The sequence below is a fragment of the Mustela lutreola genome, chromosome 15 (assembly GCF_030435805.1).
Source record: "Mustela lutreola isolate mMusLut2 chromosome 15, mMusLut2.pri, whole genome shotgun sequence".
NCBI classification, from domain to species: domain Eukaryota; kingdom Metazoa; phylum Chordata; class Mammalia; order Carnivora; family Mustelidae; genus Mustela; species Mustela lutreola.
This window is the reverse complement of record NC_081304.1, coordinates 59,742,358-59,761,329: the sequence shown is the minus strand read 5'-3', so window position 1 is coordinate 59,761,329 and position 18,972 is coordinate 59,742,358. Positions and strand designations below refer to the sequence as shown.

General features: G+C 64.3%; 2 protein-coding genes across 9 annotated transcripts; both read left to right on the top strand.

The window, feature by feature from the left end:
* Positions 1-227: 227 nt before the first annotated feature.
* CAMTA2 (calmodulin binding transcription activator 2) lies at positions 228-14,702 on the top strand. 8 transcript variants are annotated; one of them, XM_059148263.1, is made up of 23 exons: positions 228-338; positions 1,627-1,721; positions 1,927-2,030; positions 3,317-3,384; positions 3,464-3,599; positions 4,117-4,203; positions 4,377-4,530; positions 4,782-4,916; positions 5,400-6,337; positions 6,934-7,060; positions 8,421-8,555; positions 10,138-10,253; positions 10,774-10,958; positions 11,261-11,339; positions 11,438-11,660; positions 11,751-12,028; positions 12,881-13,077; positions 13,286-13,469; positions 13,604-13,675; positions 13,792-13,812; positions 13,970-14,187; positions 14,310-14,384; positions 14,498-14,702. In XM_059148263.1, exons 2-23 carry the CDS (start codon positions 1,691-1,693, stop codon positions 14,559-14,561), a joined length of 3,627 nt encoding a protein of 1,208 aa, XP_059004246.1. In that variant the 5' UTR covers positions 228-338; positions 1,627-1,690; the 3' UTR covers positions 14,562-14,702. The 8 variants fall into 8 exon arrangements, with proteins under 8 accessions (XP_059004246.1, XP_059004243.1, XP_059004240.1 ...); XM_059148260.1 differs by lacking the exon at positions 228-338 and adding an exon at positions 781-917 and having other exon boundaries at positions 4,132-4,203; positions 13,970-14,157; XM_059148257.1 differs by lacking the exon at positions 228-338 and adding an exon at positions 781-917 and having other exon boundaries at positions 4,132-4,203.
* Positions 14,703-15,215: 513 nt separating this feature from the next.
* Positions 15,216-18,846, top strand: SPAG7 (sperm associated antigen 7). The gene is made up of 7 exons (XM_059148288.1): positions 15,216-15,396; positions 17,447-17,514; positions 17,736-17,824; positions 17,935-18,019; positions 18,135-18,224; positions 18,307-18,463; positions 18,570-18,846. Exons 1-7 carry the CDS (start codon positions 15,312-15,314, stop codon positions 18,677-18,679), a joined length of 684 nt encoding a protein of 227 aa, XP_059004271.1. The 5' UTR covers positions 15,216-15,311; the 3' UTR covers positions 18,680-18,846.
* The last annotated feature ends 126 nt before the right edge of the window (positions 18,847-18,972 follow it).

The window sequence follows — 18,972 nt, the reverse complement described above, 5'->3', positions numbered from 1 at the left end:
GAGTGTCTCTCTGCCGGGGGAGCAGTGATGGAGAGGCTCGCGGGGAGGGAGGCCGCCGTCCGCTCCTCCAGGACGCAGCTAAAGTGAAGTCGGACTGGATCCCGCCGAGCCCCGGGGTCCCCGACACCCCGGAAGCCTGCCCCCGGCGCGCCGCCCCGCCCCCCAACGCGGCCACCGCCCCGGGCTGCCTGGCTGCACCCGCCCCCCCGCAATCCCCTTAACGGGGAGGCCCCGCCCCGTGCGCAGTGACGTCGGACGCTGCTGTCAGCAGGCGCGGGGGGGGGGGTCGGTGTGGGGTAGAATGGCCGCTGCCGCCGTCACCCGCGGGACCCCGGGAGGTAAGAGCCGGGGCCTCTCCCCGCCTCTCCGCCCCCGCGCCAGGGGGCGCCGCTCCGGGCCCGGCTGCGGGCGCGCGGCGCGGCGACCCCCGCCCCTCCTCCGGACTCGCCCCCACGCCGGCTCCCGTCCTCCTCCCCCGCGGCAGGGGGCGCCGCAACGCGCAGGGCCCCGCGGCGGACCTGCGGCGCCCGCACCGCCCGGGGACCCCGCGCCCCGGGCCCCGGCCCGGCCCTCGCCGCCGCGCGCCCGCGGGCTCTGTCCCGCGGCGTCTCTGGAGCGCCGCTGCGTGCGGGCGGGCGGCGGACCCTCGCACGTCGGGGCTTCTCCGAGGACCCCCGCCCGGGCCGCTCCGCAGCCTGGCAGCCTGCCGGGCCGGGACTGCGCACCTGCGCCCTGGGGCGGAGTCCTGACCCCGACCCGGCTGCCCTGCGCGCAGCTCGCGCGGACGGGCCGCCTCCCCCCCACCGCGAACACCTGGCGGAGCCGGGCTCCCGGAGCCCGCGCGGAGAGCATCCTCCAGCTCCCATCTGCTCCCGCGGGAGGGTGGGGGCTTGGGCTGGAGCCGGAGTGTGGATGGGGTACGCTGGGCCCGGAGGCCGGTGAAGCGGAGGCGTTTGGGCAGAGCGCTGGTGGGGGAGGGGTGCGGAGGGCCGTGAGCCTCCGGTGGAGCATGGGTTGTCCTGTGGGTGGGAAGCCGGGACCTGGGTACCCGGCCCGGCTTCGGCCAGGCCGTAACCAACCTGGACGACAGGGAGGAGGTTGCGCCCAGTCGTCAGATCTGCCCGCCCTTCGGCAAATATCAAATTGGGGAGGAACCCAGGGTGTGTCTTGTAAGGCCCGGCCCTCCAGCAGACTTAGATCTCCTGCCCTTCCCTCAGCATCCAGGCTCTCCTTTGCTGACCCAATCTCCAAGGATCAGGTGCCCGAGTGCCAGTCCCCCGGCCCGAACCCCACCGTAGCCCCAGGGTCTCCGAGAGTCCCTGGTGTAGGGCCTGGGAAGCGCCAGCTCTGCCAGCCTCCCCCCTCCCCCACCCCACCCGTCTCTTCCTGATGACTGTGGGTGGTGTCCCTGGTGTCTCCCCACTCCTGCTGGCTCCTGGCACCCGGGTCTCCATTCTCCCTCTCGTCCATGCCCAGCTCTACTCACATCTCAGTCTGACCCCTTCCCCCTGCCTCATCTTTCTCGGACATCACAACCCAGTTTTTCCCCACTTTTCCAGTTCAATCTTCTTATCCTGGGTTGGGGGGGGGGGGCTTCTGCCATGATCTTGTTCTCTCCCTTCCCAGCACAGACTCCCCCTCCCCCCGGCCCCTCAGGCCGGGGGTGACCTTGCCCCCTGGAACCCTCACCATGAATACCAAGGACACCACCGAGGTTGCCGGTGAGTTCACAGCCCAGGTTCTCAGCCCTTCTTTCTTCTGGCTATGGTGACCGTCAAATTCTTGGGTCCCTGCTCTCCTTGTCCTGGTTCCAGGTCCTTCCCCTCCACCCCCGCCCCACCCTGTGCTTTGGATTCAGCCCTTTGCCCTGGGCTGCCAAGGGTGTCAGAGGCAACACAATGCGCCCTCCCTTCTGGTTGTTTCTAGAGAACAGCCACCGCCTGAAGATCTTTCTCCCCAAGAAGCTGCTGGAGTGTCTTCCTCGCTGTCCACTGCTGCCTCCAGAGCGGCTTCGCTGGAATACAAATGAGGTTTTCCAGGGAGCCTTGGGGCATAGGGCCTGGCAACATGGGCTGGAGGAGGGTGAATGGGGGTCTTCCTAAATGCAGAGCACTGCCCTAAGCTCCTTGGGAGTCACGGAAGGGGTGTAGGGACCTCATCTTGGAGGCACTCACCAGCACATTTGCCTGGGTCAAAGTGATAGCAAGCAGCAACAGAATACTTCTCCCAAGCTGAGTGCTGCGCTAAGTCCCCCGACCTAAGTCCTTCAGCAACCCTGTGGAGCAGACGTTGTTGCTCCCCCTGTGCTGGCAGGAGGAAACGGTCTCCCTCGTGGGGTTCAGTGAAGTCTGCAGCCTCTGCTTTTGACCACCGTTGATGCTGGCTCCTTCTGGAGGCACGGTCTTTGTGCTACACACCTTCTGTGCGCTCCCGACACACACACACACACACACACACACACACACGATGCTTCGTGTGTCCTAGGCGCTCATCATCGGCTGGAGTATTTTGTTAGATGAAAACCGTCAGCAAGGGACGCCTGGGTGGCTCAGTTGGTTGGACAACTGCCTTCGGCTCAGGTCATGATCCCGGAGTCCCGGGATCGAGTCCCGCATCGGTCTCCCAGCTCCATGGGGAGTCTGCTTCTCTCTCTGACCTTCTCCTCACTCATGTTCTCTCTCACTGTCTCTCTCTCAAATAAATAAATAAAATCTTTAAAAAAAAAAAAAAAAGAAAACCGTCAGCAAGAGGGCACATGTGGGTGTGATTGTTGCAGATGCAGGAAGGGCCAGGGCAGGGAGCAGGGCTTGGTGGAGATCCGGGAAGGGATGTGGTCCGTGGGATCACTAGGGTGTCCAGGCTCAGAGAAATGAGTGCAGTGCAATCAGGTCTGGGGGACACGAACACTCAGGAGCTCGCGGCTCAGGGCATGATCAGAGAAGAATCTGCAGAATAAGGGTAAATAGTGGGAGCGGGTGCTGGCTTTGTCCCTGGTCTGGGAGAAGCTTGGACTCAGGCTGAGGAATTCAGAATTCCTAGCAGTGTCAAGCCACTGAGGTTTTCTGAACCAAGAAGTGGGACAAAATGGGATTTGGAAAGCAAAATCAAATGCGTGGAGGATGGAGGGTTTGGACGGCTGTGGTTGAGAGGGAGGGAAGGAGAGATTAGACTCGTGTTTGAAATGGAGCCTGGGACCCAGGAGGGCGGCAGTCCTCGCTGGGAGCCTCCACAGGCCCCTGGAGCTCAGAGGAGTTGGGGGGGGGCCTGCCCCAGCCTCTACACGGGGACCCCCAGCTGAGCGCCCCTCGTCCTACAGGAGATCGCATCCTACTTGATCACCTTTGAGAAGCATGACGAGTGGCTGTCCTGTGCCCCAAAGACAAGGTGAGCGGGTCTGTGAAGGCAGGCAGTGGCCGGCCCGGGATTCCCACCACGGAACTCAGGCCAGCCCTCCCCTCGCCAGGCCTCGGAACGGCTCCATCATCCTGTACAATCGCAAGAAGGTGAAGTACCGGAAGGACGGCTACCTGTGGAAGAAGCGGAGGGACGGGAAGACCACGCGCGAGGACCACATGAAGCTGAAGGTCCAGGGCATGGAGGTGAGGCGGGCGTGCAGCGGTGGCCGGGCTGCTCTCCTCCGTCCTCAGCCGGGCTCTGGCCCACCTCCTCCCACCCTCCGGGCCACTCCTCCCTTCTCACTCCCATGGTTCAGCCCCGGGGGTGCCTCAGCCATGCGCCACCTCCTCGGACCAGCCAGCTTTCCGGGACTTGGGCACCCCCGGGGGCCGTCCAGGCCTGTTTCCCTCAGGGGTTCAAGTGCTGAACCTCGGAGCACAGGGGTTTCCCCCACCAAATCACTGCTCCAGTGTGTCCTCGCCCTGCTCTCTGACCTCGCAACAGTCCCTCCCACCTGTCCTGTCGGCCCGCCTTGTAAGGCCCTGGCCCCACTCTTCCTTCCTCTCAACCCCAGCTGAGTGCTGGGATGGGGAGGGTGTGTGTGGCGTGCAGGTGGGGGTGGCAAGGGTGGAAAAGGCGCTGGTGGAAAGATGGGGCTTCCTGCAAAGGGACGGAACAGAGGAAGAGTCGGGGAGCAGACGGGCCCTCCCCCCACCCCAGCCTGTCTCCTGGCAGTGTCTCTATGGCTGCTACGTTCACTCTTCCATCGTCCCCACATTCCATCGGCGCTGCTACTGGCTGCTGCAGGTGAGGGGGGCTGGCGGCTGGGAGATGGACTGAGGGCCACTGGGTTCTGAGTGGGAGGAGGAGCTTGGGAAATGGAGGGGAGTACTGGAGGATGGAGGGCCTGAGGGTGGGGGGAACTGCCTGGGAAGAGAGCGGGGACCCCACCGTGCCCTGTGTGTGCTCCTGTTCTCCAGAACCCTGACATCGTGCTTGTGCACTACTTGAACGTCCCGGCCCTGGAGGACTGTGGGAAGGGCTGCAGCCCCATCTTCTGTTCCATCAGCAGCGACCGGCGCGAGTGGCTGAAGTGGTCCCGGGAAGAGCTGCTGGGGCAGCTGAAGCCCATGTGTAAGGGGCTCCCAGGGGGGCGTGGGCTGGCCCTTGGGAGCAGAAGGGCTCTGTACCCAGCAGCGTGGGGTGAGCGGCTCCCTCGAGCTGGGGGTGCTACCCGGAGGGAGTGAGGATTTCTGGCGTGTCCTGAGGTCTTGCAGTCACGGAGAAGGGCTGGAGGACGTTGGTGAGCTGTGAGGCTGCTGGCCGGAAGTCCCTGGTGCTCAGGTCCCCCAGCACGCCCCCCGCCCCCCACAATGGTCTTCCAGTTCATGGCATCAAGTGGAGCTGTGGGAACGGGACAGAGGAGTTCTCTGTGGAGCAGCTGGTGCAGCAGATCCTGGACACGCACCCCACCAAGCCTGCGCCGCGAACCCACGCCTGCCTGTGCAGCGGGGGCCTCGGTGAGTGACCCCTGACCCTGGGACTGTGCTCCTGCCTGGCTGCATGGCGCTTCCGGCACCTCAGTCCTGCCAGGATTTGCATGCCGGTTTGCGTGTCTTTTACATATCGGAGACGGAGGGGCGGGTGCACACAGGCCTAACCCGGACGCCATCTGCCTGCTGTCCTTCGCAGCTCCCCGCTACAACAGTTTGAGTGTTGACGCCCAGACTTAGCTTAATCTCTCGCTGGTACTTCTTTTGCCATGTGCTTGTGTCCCTCAGGCCTTTACCTGCTTCTCTAACTTCTCTCCCCAGAGCCCCTGCCTCCTGTTTAACTGGGTGGGGGCAGGGGGCACACGACACAACCGCTCCTGCCTCCCAGTGGCCACAGGAGGTAGTACACCTCCCATGCAGGACCCAGTGCCTGGAGGCTGAATGGAGGTTGCTGGGAAGGGGTGGTCCAGGCGGTGGAGAACCATGGTCCTCCCGCCCCTTTCACTGCAGGTTCCGGAAGCCTGACCCACAAATGCAGCAGCACGAAACACCGCATCATTTCTCCGAAAGTGGAGCCCCGAGCGTTAACCCTGACCTCAGTCCCCCATCCCCCTGAGCCCCCTCCGCTGATAGCCCCTCTTCCTCCGGAGCTCCCCAAGGCACATACTTCCCCTTCCTCTTCTTCCTCCTCCTCCTCCTCTTCCTCTGGCTTTGCAGAACCCCTAGAGATCAGACCTAGCCCTCCCACCTCTCGAGGGGGTTCATCAAGAGGAGGCACAGCCATCCTCCTCCTGACGGGACTGGAGCAGCGGACCGGGGGCTTGACGCCCGCCAGGCACTTGGCTCCCCAGGCGGATCCTAGGCCTCCCATGAGCTTGGCTGTGGTTGTAGGCTCAGAGGCCTCTGCCCCACCGGCTCCTCCCAGCCCTGCCTTTGACCCGGATCGTTTTCTCAACAGCCCCCAGAGGGGCCAGACATACGGAGGGGGGCAGGGGGTAAACCCAGACTTCCCAGAGGCAGAGGCCGCCCACACCCCCTGCCCTGCCCTAGAGCCCGCTGCTGCCCTGGAGCCCCAGGCAGCTGCTCGGGGTCCCCCTCCTCCGCCAGGAGCAGGTGGGAGAAGAGGAAACCGCTTTTTCATTCAAGATGATGGCAGTGGGGAGGAGCTCAAGGCCCAGGGGGCCACCCCACCCGCACCTTCACCCCCTCCTTCACCCCCTCCTTCACCCGCCCCCCTGGAGCCAGCAGGCAGGGGAGGTAGAGGGGAGGCCTTGTTTGGAGGAGCTGCTGGGGCCAGCGAACTGGAGCCCTTCAGTCTTGCATCATTCCCAGACCTCATGGGGGAGCTCATCAGTGACGAGGCTTCAGGCGCCCCTGCCCCAGCCGCCCAGCTCTCTCCTGCTCTTAGCACCATCACGGACTTCTCCCCAGAGTGGTCCTACCCGGAGGTGAGCCTTGGGCCCCAGCCCATCCTCCATCCCGCTCACCAGCGCTGCCACCTGCGTTTCCCTATCTGCATGGCGGCTTTGCTCTCAGCCCACCTGTCTCTATAGACAGAGCAGAGCATAGTTGCTTTCCTTGTCTCTCCAGGGAGCCTCTCCCCGACTCCCCGTGCCCACCCCCCACATGCTGGGTATGGCTGTGAGTCCCCCAAGAGCCCTTGATATGGACTTGGGGAAGCCGAAGGTCTGTCCCCTGCAGTGAAGTTCTGCTCTCTGCTGCCCCAGAGAGCAAGAGGAGGCGCCTCGGTGGGAGGACAGTGGGAGCCCAAGGCAAGGGCTTTGGCCCATGACCACTGTCTGCCAATCAGCTGGTAGCTTTGGGGGAAGCAGTGAGTTCCCTATTCCTAGCAGGAGTGCTGGGAGGAGGGGCCAGGCTAGCTGACCTAACCCTTCGGGGTCTTGCCCCATTCCTATACCCCAGAATCTAGCACAGGGCCTGCCGCACTGCAGGTGCTCCCTGGGGGTCTGAAGTCAGGATAAATGAACGAGTGAATGAACGCCCAGCGGGGCTCCAGTCACAGGACTTGGCTTTGTCTCTGCAGGGTGGTGTCAAGGTGCTCATCACAGGCCCCTGGACAGAGGCCGCCGAGCACTACTCCTGTGTCTTCGATCACATCGCTGTGCCGGCCTCGCTTGTTCAGCCCGGGGTCTTACGCTGCTACTGTCCTGGTACGGGGGTGGGAGTGCCCCGGGTAGGGGCTGACTTGTGGGCCCGGGAGCCTCATGCCCCCACACAGGCACAGGAATCGGCTGTGTGTCAGAAGTCTAGGCTCTGGCGTAAGCAGTCTAGTCCTGAGCAGACTGGCAGTCTTGGAGAAATCTCCTTTCTCCGGTCTGTGGCCTCCCTCCTGGGAGGTCAGGCATTTGAGCGGGTGGACCTCCACTGTCGCTCCAGGCCCTCTGGTTGCTTGGAGTCGGTTTCTAGTTCCAGTGCAGGGAGGTCTCGGAGCATGAGAAGGGAGACACATTGGTCTCCCTTGATCAGTCTTGGACTAAAGGACATTGTTTCCTAGACCTGGACTGTCCAGTATGTTAGGGTTAGCCACGTGGGCCCATGGAAATTCAGTAGAAAAAATGAAAACGTGAGATTCAGCTTCTCCAACACAGCAAACTCATATTGTTTTGTAAGATTTTTTTAAAAGATTTTATTTATTTGACAGAGAGAGATCACAAGCAGGCAGAGAGAGAGGAGGAAGCAGGCTCCCCGCTGAGCAGAGAGCTTGATGCGGGGCTTGATCCCAGGACCCTGGGATCATGACCTAAGCCAAAGGCAGAGGCTTCAGCCCACTGAGCCCCCTAGGCGCCCCCAGCAAACACATACTGAAGGTTCAGTAGCCACACATGGCTTCATGCTGCCTTGCTGAACAGTACCAATCCAGAACGTTCCCGTCGTGTTGGACAGCATGGTCTAGAGATCATTGCCAAGGCTCGCCTCTGCCCTTCTGCCCCCAGTTTTGCTCCTTACCTGCACCCAGCAGTCACTGCCGCTCTGGGACCACAGGGACCACCAGAGTGACGGGACAGATTGGCGGTCTATGAGCATGTCCTATTGTGACAGCCTGGTCCAGCGGTGCATGAAAGGCAAAGGGAGACCAGGGAGGCTGGGTGCTGGGACTTCTCTCAGCCCACAGTCTGGGGACTAGTGCTTTCGTCAAGGCCATAGACATGAAGAGCCCAGACACAGCTCTCACTGGACCCTGCTGGAGAGTGGCTGCTTCTCTCTCCCCGATCTTGGTAACAGGCTCATGACCCTGCCCCAGACCTTGGGGGATCCGGCTGCTTCCTAAGCAGGGGCATCTGTGGACCCTCAGCCTCCCAGGCACCCCGGGCCCAGCCCGCAGCAGGTGTTAAGTTCTTGAGTGATGGGAATCCGGCCCCAGGTAGCACCAAGGACACGTCAGCCAGGGGTGTCTCTGCCTCCAGCAAGGGTGCAGCACAGCCGACTGTGAAACAGTCGTGTGCGGCTCTCTTGCGGGGCCAGAGAAGGAGCCAGGGAGAGAGACTGTGTCCCTGACCCTGTCCCCCCCAGCCCATGAGGTGGGGCTGGTGTCTCTGCAGGTGGCAGGCCGGGAGGGGCCCCTTTCTGCCTCTGTGCTCTTTGAGTATCGAGCCCGCCGGTTCCTGTCACTGCCTAGTACTCAGCTTGACTGGTTGTCATTGGATGGTAAGTACCCCGTGTGGGGCCCAGCATTGGAGTGGGGCGCACTCCTAAACACCCCAGGACTCCAGTGGCCTTTTCCCAGCTCCTGCTTCATGCTTCTAAAGGGGCAGCCACTGTCCCTCCCATCCCCTCCCCTGGGAATCCTGGAGCCATCTCTGTCCCAGCTCTTGGCCTGTCCTCTCTGCCCCAAAAATGGGACAGAGCCAGGCCAGGCCAGGAGGTGGGAGGGGGGACGGGGTCTGGAACAGTGTGCGTGGGGGTCCGAGTACACAAGCTTGCACGTGTACTGAGGCACATGATTTCAACTTCCTTTCTGTTTCTGCCTCTGCCTTTGAGGTAGGTGTTTGCAATAAGAAATCTGGGGTAACAGGCACAAAGTAGAAGACTGACCACGTTACTGCTCTGTGACGTTCACCTTTAATATGCTTTAACACGCTTTCCTGTAGAAACACACATGTGCGCACACGTCCTTACACAGAGACCCACGTGTTCCTGTCCTGGTTCTCCCTCCCGTGGCCAGCTGGGGGTCCCCCTTCTCTGGGTTTCTCTCAGTTGCGCTGCCGCCCCCCTCCATCGCAGGACTGCTTTGCCTCAGGAGCCCTTGCCCCCTGCTGTCTCAGCCTTGGGGGGCCCCTGCCAAAGCCCTGCCCCACCACCCTATCTCCCCCTGGGGGGTCTTCTCTCTCCCTGGGCTTCCCTATGCCCCGCACCTGTGCCCTCACCTGCCCCACTCCTTCCCAGTGCTCCTTTGCCACATCTCCCTCCTCTTCTGTCCCTTCTGCCCTTCACCTCACCGTCCACACTCCTCCTGGCCATCAGCTCCAGGCCCTGAGCCTTTTCTGTCCTGCCTCTTAAGCAGGACATCTCCAACCTCCAACCCGTTGGGTGCCTGTTGTCCTGTGGCTCCCATTCCCTCCCGCCTCCCCTCCTTGTCCTCACGTGATCTCAGGAAGGAACAGATATGGCTTGGGGTGTGCGTGTGTGTGTGTGTGCGCGCGCGCACACGTGCTCTTGTGCCCAGGGTGGGGGAGGAAGAGGAGGAATGGACATGGCGATCCATCTTTGTCACCTCCAAGCCCCGCCATGCTCTCTATGGACAGCTGCGGGGGGCCGGGAGGAGGGGGTGGTGCTTCTTAAATCACAAGCCCCAAGCTCACTTGGGCAGTAGACGACAGACAGGAGGGGCCCCAGAGTCCTTCAGCGCAGCGTGGGGGACAGAGATCACACTGGGGCAGGGAGAGCTGATGGAGGGCTCACCTGGAGGGCTGGGTGTGTGAGCGTGTGCACGCGTGAGCAACCTGGGGCAGCTCGGGGCCGCACGTTGGGACCCCTGCCCCGTCTGTGTTTGGAGGAATGGGGTTTTGGTTCCAGATTCTGGTGCCCGGTCGGCGGGTAGCGCTATAGGTCCTCGTTTCAGGCCTGCATCCTGGCTGGGCTGTATGCAGGGCGAGGGGCCCAGGGGCTGTTGTTCTGGGGAAGAGTAAAGACCGTGGTGCCTCGTCTTCACCGCTCGGGTCTAGCCGTGGTGGCACAGGTGTCCCCTGCGCCTGCCTGCCGCTCAGCCTCCCGTACTGCTTCCCCTCAGACAACCAGTTCCGAATGTCCATTCTGGAGCGGCTGGAGCAGATGGAGAAGCGGATGGCGGACATGGCAGCAGCCGGACAGGCTCCCTGCCGCGGTCCTGACACGCCTCCAATCCAGGTACCTCCGTGGGGAGGGAGGTCTGGGTGGGAAGCCGAGGAGGGTCTCCCTGGAGCAAATGGCTCTGCTGTGGGACTCGCTTGTCCCTCCTGTCCCCAGCCTCCTCCTCCCTGACGTCACCCCGTGGCAGGAGCGGCTATTCTGGGCGCCCTCTTGGCATGACAGGCCACAGACGACAGACTATTTCTGATCCGAAGCGGGTGGGGGTGAAGGTGGGGGTGGGGGAGGGGACAGAGAGCCTGTGGGCCCGGGTCTCTGAAGACGTGGCCGGGCCGTCTGCAGGCACAGCACTGACCACAGCCAGCGTGAAGGGCACACACGGGCATGGCTGTGTGAGGTCCGGCTGCCACAGCTGCTGAAGGAAGTGAGCTGTGGCGTGGGGAACGTCAGGAGCTGGAGTGGGAGGCCTGGGTGGCGGAAGCCTGGACAGGGAGGGGAGAGGACAGGTGGGGGCGGCCCAGGCCATGCCGAGCCAGAGGCCGGATGCTCAGGTCTCTGCCTAAGGGGCTCTTCTCCACAGGATGAAGGCCAGGGGCCAGGCTTCGAGGCTCGAGTGGTGGTCCTGGTAGAGAGCATGATCCCTCGCTCCACCCAGAGGGGCCCTGAGCGCCTGGCCCACGGGAGCCCCTTCCGTGGCATGAGTCTCCTGCACCTGGCCGCTGCCCAGGGCTACGCACGCCTCATCGAGACACTGAGCCAGTGGCGGTGAGCAGGGCCACAGGGAGGCAACCAGGGCCGGGGACCGGGGAGGGCCCAGACCACCTGGAGCCCTGCCAGGAGGGAGCTGCGGTCGCTGTGGTTAGAAGGGCCAGGAGAGGGCTCACACTCCGGGAATTTCAACACTGCGGCCCCATCCCCCTACTTGGGACTCTGAATGTTGGGGCTCCTCCTGCCCTGTGTCTCTGCAAGCACCCCCTACCCATCTTGGTGCTTCTGGACAGCATGCTCCCCGTGGCACCTGCCCTTACCCTGACCGGGCTCTGGTGTCCCTGTCCCAAATTCTCCAGGAGCGTGGGGACGGGGAGTTTGGACTTGGAGCAAGAGGCTGACCCGCTCAATGTGGACCACTTCTCCTGCACCCCGCTGGTGAGCACGTGTGGGCCGCTGCCTGGGGACAGGTCTCACAGAGGAGACCCAGCCAGGGAGGCCCCAGGCCTCACTTCCTGCTCCCCACCCCCTTGTAGATGTGGGCCTGTGCCCTGGGCCACCTGGAAGCCGCGGTGCTCCTCTTCCGCTGGAACCGACAGGCGCTGAGCATTCCCGACTCCCTGGGCCGGCTGCCCCTGTCCGTGGCGCACTCCCGGGGTCACGTGCGCCTTGCCCGCTGCCTGGAGGAACTGCAGAGACAGGAAGCTTCAGCTGAGCCCCCGCTCGCCCTGTCGCCACCCTCCTCCAGTCCTGACACTGGTGAGGCTCGTTGCTGGTCTCTCTAAGAGGAGGCTGCAGGTGGGAGGACAGTCGGGCGCCCCCTACCCTGGCTTCCCCCTCCCCTCACAGGGCTGAGCAGCATCTCCTCGCCCTCGGAGCTGTCAGAGGGCACCTTCTCCGTCACGTCTGCCTACTCCAGCGCCCCAGATGGTAGTCCTCTGCCAGCCTCCGAGACTGTCCCTGGCCAGCTTTCCGCCGGTGGCCCCGAGGTCCCCCTGTTCCTCATGGACTGTGAAACCACCAATGCCCACGGGCCAGCCCCCTCCCCACCTCCTCTTCCAGCAGCCCCAGAAGGTGGGGCTGCCCCTGAGGAAGCAGATGGCCTGCCAGCTGTGGACGTGATCCCGGTACGCCGCCGTCCGCGGATGGACGGAGCTGTGAGGGGTGCGGGGTGGGGGGGGTGCGGCGCAGACACTGAGCATCCCGCAGAGCAGAAGCAGTGTCTGGCTTCAGCTGGGAAGAAGGGGTCGGCTGCCCTTGTTTTGGGGACAGGCACAGGAACCCTTTGCTTAGCACCGCTCAGAGCTTGTGACTTCGAAGTCATGAGGCATCAGTTTTAAAAATCCTGGGGAGCAGCCCCTGCTGATCCGCGAAGATACGGGGTCCTTGGGGATGCTGGGCAGCACGACGGAAAGAGGAGCAGGGAGGGCAGCACGGGTTGACGGCAAGGATCCTGGGGGCTGGCAGCACCTGGGCTGCTCAAAGCTGGGATGTGCCTTCCCCAGAGAGGCTGCAAAAGTCCCCAACAGCTTCAGGAATGGCAGAGAACCGTGCTGCACGTGGCCAGAGCAGTGCACGGGGCCATGGAGGGGGCCTCCGGGGCCTGCGGTTGTGGGCCTGGCCAAGCCCATGGGGAGGGCGTGATGGGGGGCTGCCCAGGAGTGGGGGGCAGTGGGTAGTCAGCCTGGAAGGCCAGGGGCTCTGTCTGCTCAGTTCCTGCATCCCCGTCTGGAGCAGGGCCTTCCTGTCCTGTTTGCTACAACGTCTCCACACAGAGGGCCGCCATGCACCCACACAGGAGCCCAGGGAGTATAAATGCAAAAACCTGCGAAGTGGGGAGCCAGGACAGCCACCTGCGAGGCCTCAGGCTCTGGTGGTGACAGGAGTGACAGGAGGTGGACGTTGGCTACAGCTGTGGCTGGGCGGGAGCACCTGGCAGTGGGGGCGGCTGGGGACTCAGCAGCTTCTCCCTCATGCAGGTAGACATGATCTCGCTGGCCAAGCAGATCATCGAAGCCACGCCAGAGCGGATTAAGCGAGAGGACTTCGTGGGGCTGCCCGAGGCCGGAGCATCCACGAGGGAGCGGACAGGGGCCCTGGGGCTCAGCGAGACTATGTCCTGGCTGGCCAGCTACCTGGAGAACGTGGACCATTTCCCCAGCTCAGGCCCCCCCAGGTGAGCAGCTCAGGAGAGAGCAGCATCTAGACGTGTCCTGGGCGGATGGGAGCAGGGAAGGAGCCTTTCCCGAGCCACAGCTCCACTGCAGCTCAGGCACCAGGGCCTTTGAGAAGAGATGGAACAGGTCCCTCTCCATGCCGTTGCCCAAGCTCTGCCTTCACAATGGTTCCCTCCTCGTAACCTCCCTCTCCCTGTTCCCCTACAGCGAATTGCCCTTTGAGCGTGGGCGCCCGGCTGTCCCTCCAGCCCCTTCCTGGGCAGAGTTCCTGTCTGCCTCAGCCAGCGGCAAGATGGAGAGTGATTTCGCTCTGCTGACGCTGTCGGATCACGAGCAGCGGGAACTGTACGAGGCCGCACGCGTCATCCAGACGGCCTTCCGAAAGTACAAGGTCAGTGGGCCGGGGGGTCCCAGGGTGTGCATGACAGCAGTCCAAGTCCGGGGGAGACTGGGCTCCTGGCCAGTGGCAGGACAGGTCAGGTGAGCACTGGGGGCCCCGGTGCTGACTCCCTTGTCTCCCCCCAGGGCCGGAGGCTGAAGGAGCAGCAGGAGGTGGCGGCGGCTGTGATCCAGCGCTGCTACCGGAAGTACAAGCAGGTGAGAGCTGGGTCTCCAGACGGCGGCCCGCAGGCACCCGGTGCACATGCACCCCCATCCCTCACCCCCACCACGCGGCCCTGCCAAAGCCCTAACTCCCCTTCTCTCTCCACAAGCTGACCTGGATTGCGCTTAAGGTATTAGGCTGGAGGTCTGGGTGTGAGGTTGTCCGTGATGATTCAGCTTCCCACGAGCGTGTGGACTAGAGGCTTACACCAGCTGAACCTGGGGGTGACCCACAGGGGTTCGGGCCTCTGTTCCTGCAGTTCAGTCCCTGCCCCTCCGTGTCTGCAGTTTGCGCTCTATAAGAAGATGACCCAGGCGGCCATCCTGATCCAGAGCAAGTTTCGAAGCTACTACGAACAGAAGCGCTTCCAGCAGAGCCGCAGGGCGGCTGTGCTCATCCAGCAGCACTACCGCTCCTACCGCAGGCGGCCCGGGCCTCCCCACCGGCCCACAGGCAGCCTGCCCGCCCGTAGCAAGTACGGCTGCCCGCAGCCCTGCATGCCCAGGTCCACCACCCTGTGCCCACTCCCAGCCCAGCATCCGGCCCCTGCGTCTCCCTCGAGGGTCAGGGGGCTGAGGGCGAGGGTGCTGGTGTGCCACGGCGCCTCATCCTTTCTTCTGCCACCAGAGGCTCCTTCCTCACCAAGAAGCAGGACCAGGCAGCCCGGAAGATCATGAGATTCCTGCGGCGCTGCCGACACAGGTGCTCCCTTCTCTGGAGCGGTCCCCGGGGTACATGCACGCGCCGGCGCCAGCCTCCCCGCGGGCCTCCCCCCCCACCGCTGGTCTCTTGACTCCTTCCCCTTGTCTCTGCAGGATGAGGGAACTGAAGCAGAACCAGGAGCTGGAAGGGATCCCCCAGCCCGGACTGGCAACCTGACTGCGCCCCGCCTTCCCCAGCGCTCTGGGGGCCGCTTCTGGCAGTCTCAACAGGGAGAGGCCTCTCCGGGGGAGGGGAGCCCCTGTCGGCAGCTGTCCCCGTCCCTAGGTCTCCCCCATGGGTCGCGACCCCGCTTCCGCGTCCCCCGCCCCGCAGACCCGCGCCCCCGCCTCCCTGCATCTCCCGCCGTGACGTCCGGAGCCCCGCCTGCCCCTTCTCCGCGCTCCCCAGCCGCCTGCGCCCGCCTCGGCCCTTCCCGACTTGCCTTATTTATTCGTTGGACGCGTCTCTGAATGTGCCCGCCTCGGCCCCTCCCCCGCCGCGCGCCCCCCCACCCCGACCCCGCGCGTCGGCGCGTCCCCTCCCTCGGCGGCCGCGGGGCCCGGGCCGCGGGGGGCGTGCGGCGGGGTCGTTCGGTGCCCCGCGCGCCCGGGGAAGGGGCCTGTACATACTGTAACATACAGAGGAGAGTGAAGAGTCTATTTAAGGCGCCGCGCGAGCAAGCACGGCGCGGCGGGGCCCGGCCGGCTCCACGAGCACGTCTACGTGTGCATGGGCTCGGTGTCCACGCGCTGCCATTAAACTCCGCTGCACCAGCCAGCCTCCCGCCTCTGTCTGCACTCGCCGGGGGGCGGGGCCGGCGGCGGGCGGGGAGGGGCGCGGAGCGTGCCGCCTCCGACGTGTTTCCGGCCTTAAAGGCGCCTCGCCCTTCCCTTTAAGACGCGCCGCCCCTCCGCAGTCACTCCCAAGATGGCGGACCTGCTGGGCTCCATCCTGAGCTCCATGGAGAAGCCGCCCAGCGTCGGGGACCAGGAGTCTCGGCGCAAGGCCCGAGGTGAGGACCCCAAATCCACAGCCGCCTCTCCTCGCCCAGTTCTCAGGGCCACACTCTCGCCCCTTCGGACGCTGCCGCCTCCTCAACCTTGAAAGACCCCTCACAGGCCCCTACGGAGACCCCCGGAGTCCCTAAAAGGGCTGCCGGCCCGCCCGCTGCCCTCAGCGGCCGGTGATTGGCTGCCCGGACCCCAGCGCCAGCCTCCCGCCTTCTTTCCTACTGGCCTTCCGCGGTCCTTGTCTTTAATTCGCCGTCGGGCCCGCCCGTCCGCCGCTGTCCGGGTCTGATTGGCTGGCTGCCTCCAGCCCCCTCCCACCCGCTCCTGGGCCCGCCTGCGGGCTGGGGGGCCGTGTCGGCGGGCCACACCCCAGCCGCCTTGCGATAGGCTCCGCAGCACGGTCTACCGCAGCCTCTTCGCCCCTATTGGCCCCCTCCCTTTCGGGGTCCGCCTACGATGTCTGGCCCGACCTTCCTCGGGCACACCCCGCCCTCGGCGCCTCCGATTGGTGGCCGGGCCTGCCGGGCTGCGCCCCTCCTACCGCTCTCCCCGGCCCCTCCCGCGGCCTCGCCGCCCTTCCCTCGTGGGCGGTCGTCGGGGCCCCGGTGCTGCAGGGCCCCTCTGACCGCTGGAGACACGAGGGCGCCATGGCCGTCCGAGTGGCCGCCGCCTCCCCGCCAGGTTACCCGAGCGGCCCGGAGCGGGCCGGGGCGCACCGGGGCGGCCGCGCTAGGGGCCCTGGCGGGCTGGGACCCGCGTCCTGCGTCCGGGAGCGCGCAGTCCGGACCGCGCACGGAGCGGTCACACCCGAGTTTGACATCCCCCAAAAGGCGTAGTCCGGGGGCCGACGGGACCTTCAGCGGGGCGGGAGCCGCCCGCCCCTTTGGGCAGAGAAACGTGTTCGAGGCCTCCAGGCGGGCAGCACGTGGGCGCTTTGGGCCGCAGCCGGACCCGGAAGCCGAGGTGCAGAGTCCAGTCGCTTGCCTGAGGTCCCAGGGTTCCGAAGCGGTGGGGTCGTCAACCGGCCAGGACTGGCGAACTGCGGTGTTTCTGGCTCACGTTCTTAACCTTAGTCGGAGGCCACCTTCCCAGACGCATGGAGAGACCCGCAGGCCAGTTAGAGCAGTCAGTGGTCTAACTGGTCAACATAGGGGCCCTGGGGATACGGCTCTGAGATGAGACAGAGGGGAGCCCCCAGGCCGCCTGGCCACATCAACCCAGAGCGACTGGTGGGGCCTGAACAGGGTCCCTGCCTGCAGCGGCTCCCAGTCCATCAGGCAGGCAGATGAGGCGTTGCACTGTCGCTTCTGGGCATACGCTAGAGCGCATCTGTGACCCCAGCGTGCTCGGGCCCTGGGGGAGGCAGTGACAGCTCAGACTCTTGGTGGGTCTTGGTCTGCATGAGGAGGAACCACAGGTGCATAGGCACGGAGTGGTTAGGCAAACGGGAAGTGGTCCCGGGCAGTGGGTGGGCCGGGTGGGCCGGAAGCTCAGGGGATTCCAAGTGGCAGGACAGAGGGGAGGGGGGCGCCAAGACCCAAGCTGGTGGAGCACCCTCGCAGCTCGCCTTGGACATCTGCAGCCCCAAAGAAGCCGGGTGTCAGACCAACTATTGCGGTGCCCTCCTGTCAGTGCAAGTGAGAATCGGGGGTGTTACAGAATATAGGAAGTTCAATAATTTCTCCTTTCCTGGGGAGACAGTGTCATGGGAAGCTCCTGGAAGGCAGTGCTGCTTCTGTTCTCAGCGCCCCAGTGGTCTCAGGTCTCCATGCGTCGTGGGCATGAAATAAATGCTTGTGAACCGGGTTTCCCACTGGGGCTGAGAAATGGGGTCAAGCATGGTTCTCCTCCTTGTCACTCCCACTAAAGTGTGCGCTTTTGAAGGGCAGGCTTCGTCCCAGTGTCTGTGCCAGGCAGAGTGAGTGCACGGACGTCTGGGGAAGAAACACTTGCCCGGCTCTCCCAGGGCATGCCAGACCTCTTGTGAGGCCTCGCAGACGCCGCCGCCCCTCGCTGCAGCCCCGGGCTCATGCTGCTGTTTCTCTCCCCCAGAGCAGGCTGCCCGGCTGAAGAAACTGCAGGAGCAAGATAGACAGCAGAAAGCGGAGTTCCGTAAAAGGGTGAGCCGCTGGGCCAGCAGAGGCAGCCTCGGGGAGGACTTCTAGAAGTTAGGGTTGGAAGGTTGAGGTCTCAGGTTTTCCCAGGTGTGTGCAGTGGGAAGCCTGGAGGCCAGTGGCATGGAGGCTGGGGAAGGCGTAGGGGGCGAGGCCCGCTGGCGCAGGTCAGGAAAGGGGTCCTGGGGTGGAGCCATGGATCACGTCCTCTTCTTCTGTCTCCCAAGATGGAGAAAGAGGTGTCAGATTTCATCCAAGACAGCGGCCAGGTCAAGAAAAAGTTCCAGCCGATGAACAAGATAGAGAGGAGCATCCTGTGAGTGTCTCTGGGCTACGGGAGGCGTGAACAGGCCCACAGGGCCCCTGAGAAGTGGGTGCTGGGCCCCGGCAGCCCTCCAGACTCTCCCTTCTGGCCTCCCTTCCCAGACACGATGTGGTGGAAGTGGCTGGCCTGACGTCCTTCTCCTTCGGGGAAGATGATGAGTGTCGCTATGTCATGATCTTCAAAAAGGTGAAAGGCCCGAGCGCCCGCCCTTCTCTTTCCTTTCCAGCCTGTGCCCCCCCCGAGGGAGAGGCCGGATGCAGCGTGGGTGTGGAGCCTGACCCCGTGGTTCCTTTATCCACAGGAGTTTGCGCCCTCCGACGAAGAGCTAGACTCCTACCGTCGTGGCGAGGAGTGGGACCCCCAGAAGGCCGAGGAGAAACGCAAGTTGAAGGTGAGCTCCGCCCGGCAGCCTGGCCCCAGGAGGGGTTGGGGATAGGCCCCCGAGCGCTGGTGCCTCGTCTTTGCACCCCTAGGAGCTGGCCCAGCGGCAGGAGGAGGAGGCAGCCCAGCAGGGCCCCGTGGTAGTGAGCCCCGCCAGCGACTACAAGGACAAGTACAGCCACCTCATCGGCAAGGGGGCTGCCAAGGACGCGGCCCACATGCTGCAGGCCAACAAGACCTATGGCTGTGGTGAGGCCCCGTGGGGGCGGGTGGCCGGGACAGGGCTGTGGGAGGTCAGGGGAGGCTGTGAAGCAGGGCTCCTGGGCCCTCCCCACACTCCTCTCCCACCCCGCAGTGCCTGTAGCCAACAAGAGGGACACGCGCTCCATCGAAGAGGCCATGAATGAGATCCGGGCCAAGAAGCGGCTGCGCCAGAGCGGGGAGGAGTTGCCGCCCACCTCCTAGGCGCCTCGGCTCCCCGGGGCAGGGCAGGGCAGGGCAGGGGGCAGGGGGACAGGCTGCTGCTACTAGAACCCATCCTGGAGCCCCCCCCGCCCCCCGCACCACCTCTGATGGCGTCACTCGGGCTGGGGGGCCTGTGTTTGACACGTCACTGTTGGAGCTTGGACGTGTGCGTGTGCTCGTGTGTGTGCGTGCGTGTGTGCGAACGCGCAGGTGGGTATTTAACGTGTATTATTCCCTTTTTCCTTGAAATTTTCTTCCTCGTGGGGCTGGGATGACTTTACGTTCAATAAACA

Bases quoted from the DNA above. Each gene is read 5' to 3' on its own strand.
- CAMTA2 (XM_059148256.1), top strand. The intron at 13,078-13,285 runs GTGAGCAGCTCA...GTTCCCCTACAG, and splicing joins CCCAGCTCAGGCCCCCCCAG to CGAATTGCCCTTTGAGCGTG. The intron at 13,813-13,969 runs GTATTAGGCTGG...CCGTGTCTGCAG, and splicing joins TGACCTGGATTGCGCTTAAG to TTTGCGCTCTATAAGAAGAT.
- SPAG7 (XM_059148288.1), top strand. From the start codon at position 15,312: ATGGCGGACCTGCTGGGCTCCATCCTGAGCTCCATGGAGAAGCCGCCC. The intron at 18,020-18,134 runs GTGAAAGGCCCG...CTTTATCCACAG, and splicing joins ATGTCATGATCTTCAAAAAG to GAGTTTGCGCCCTCCGACGA. The intron at 18,464-18,569 runs GTGAGGCCCCGT...CCCACCCCGCAG, and splicing joins CAACAAGACCTATGGCTGTG to TGCCTGTAGCCAACAAGAGG.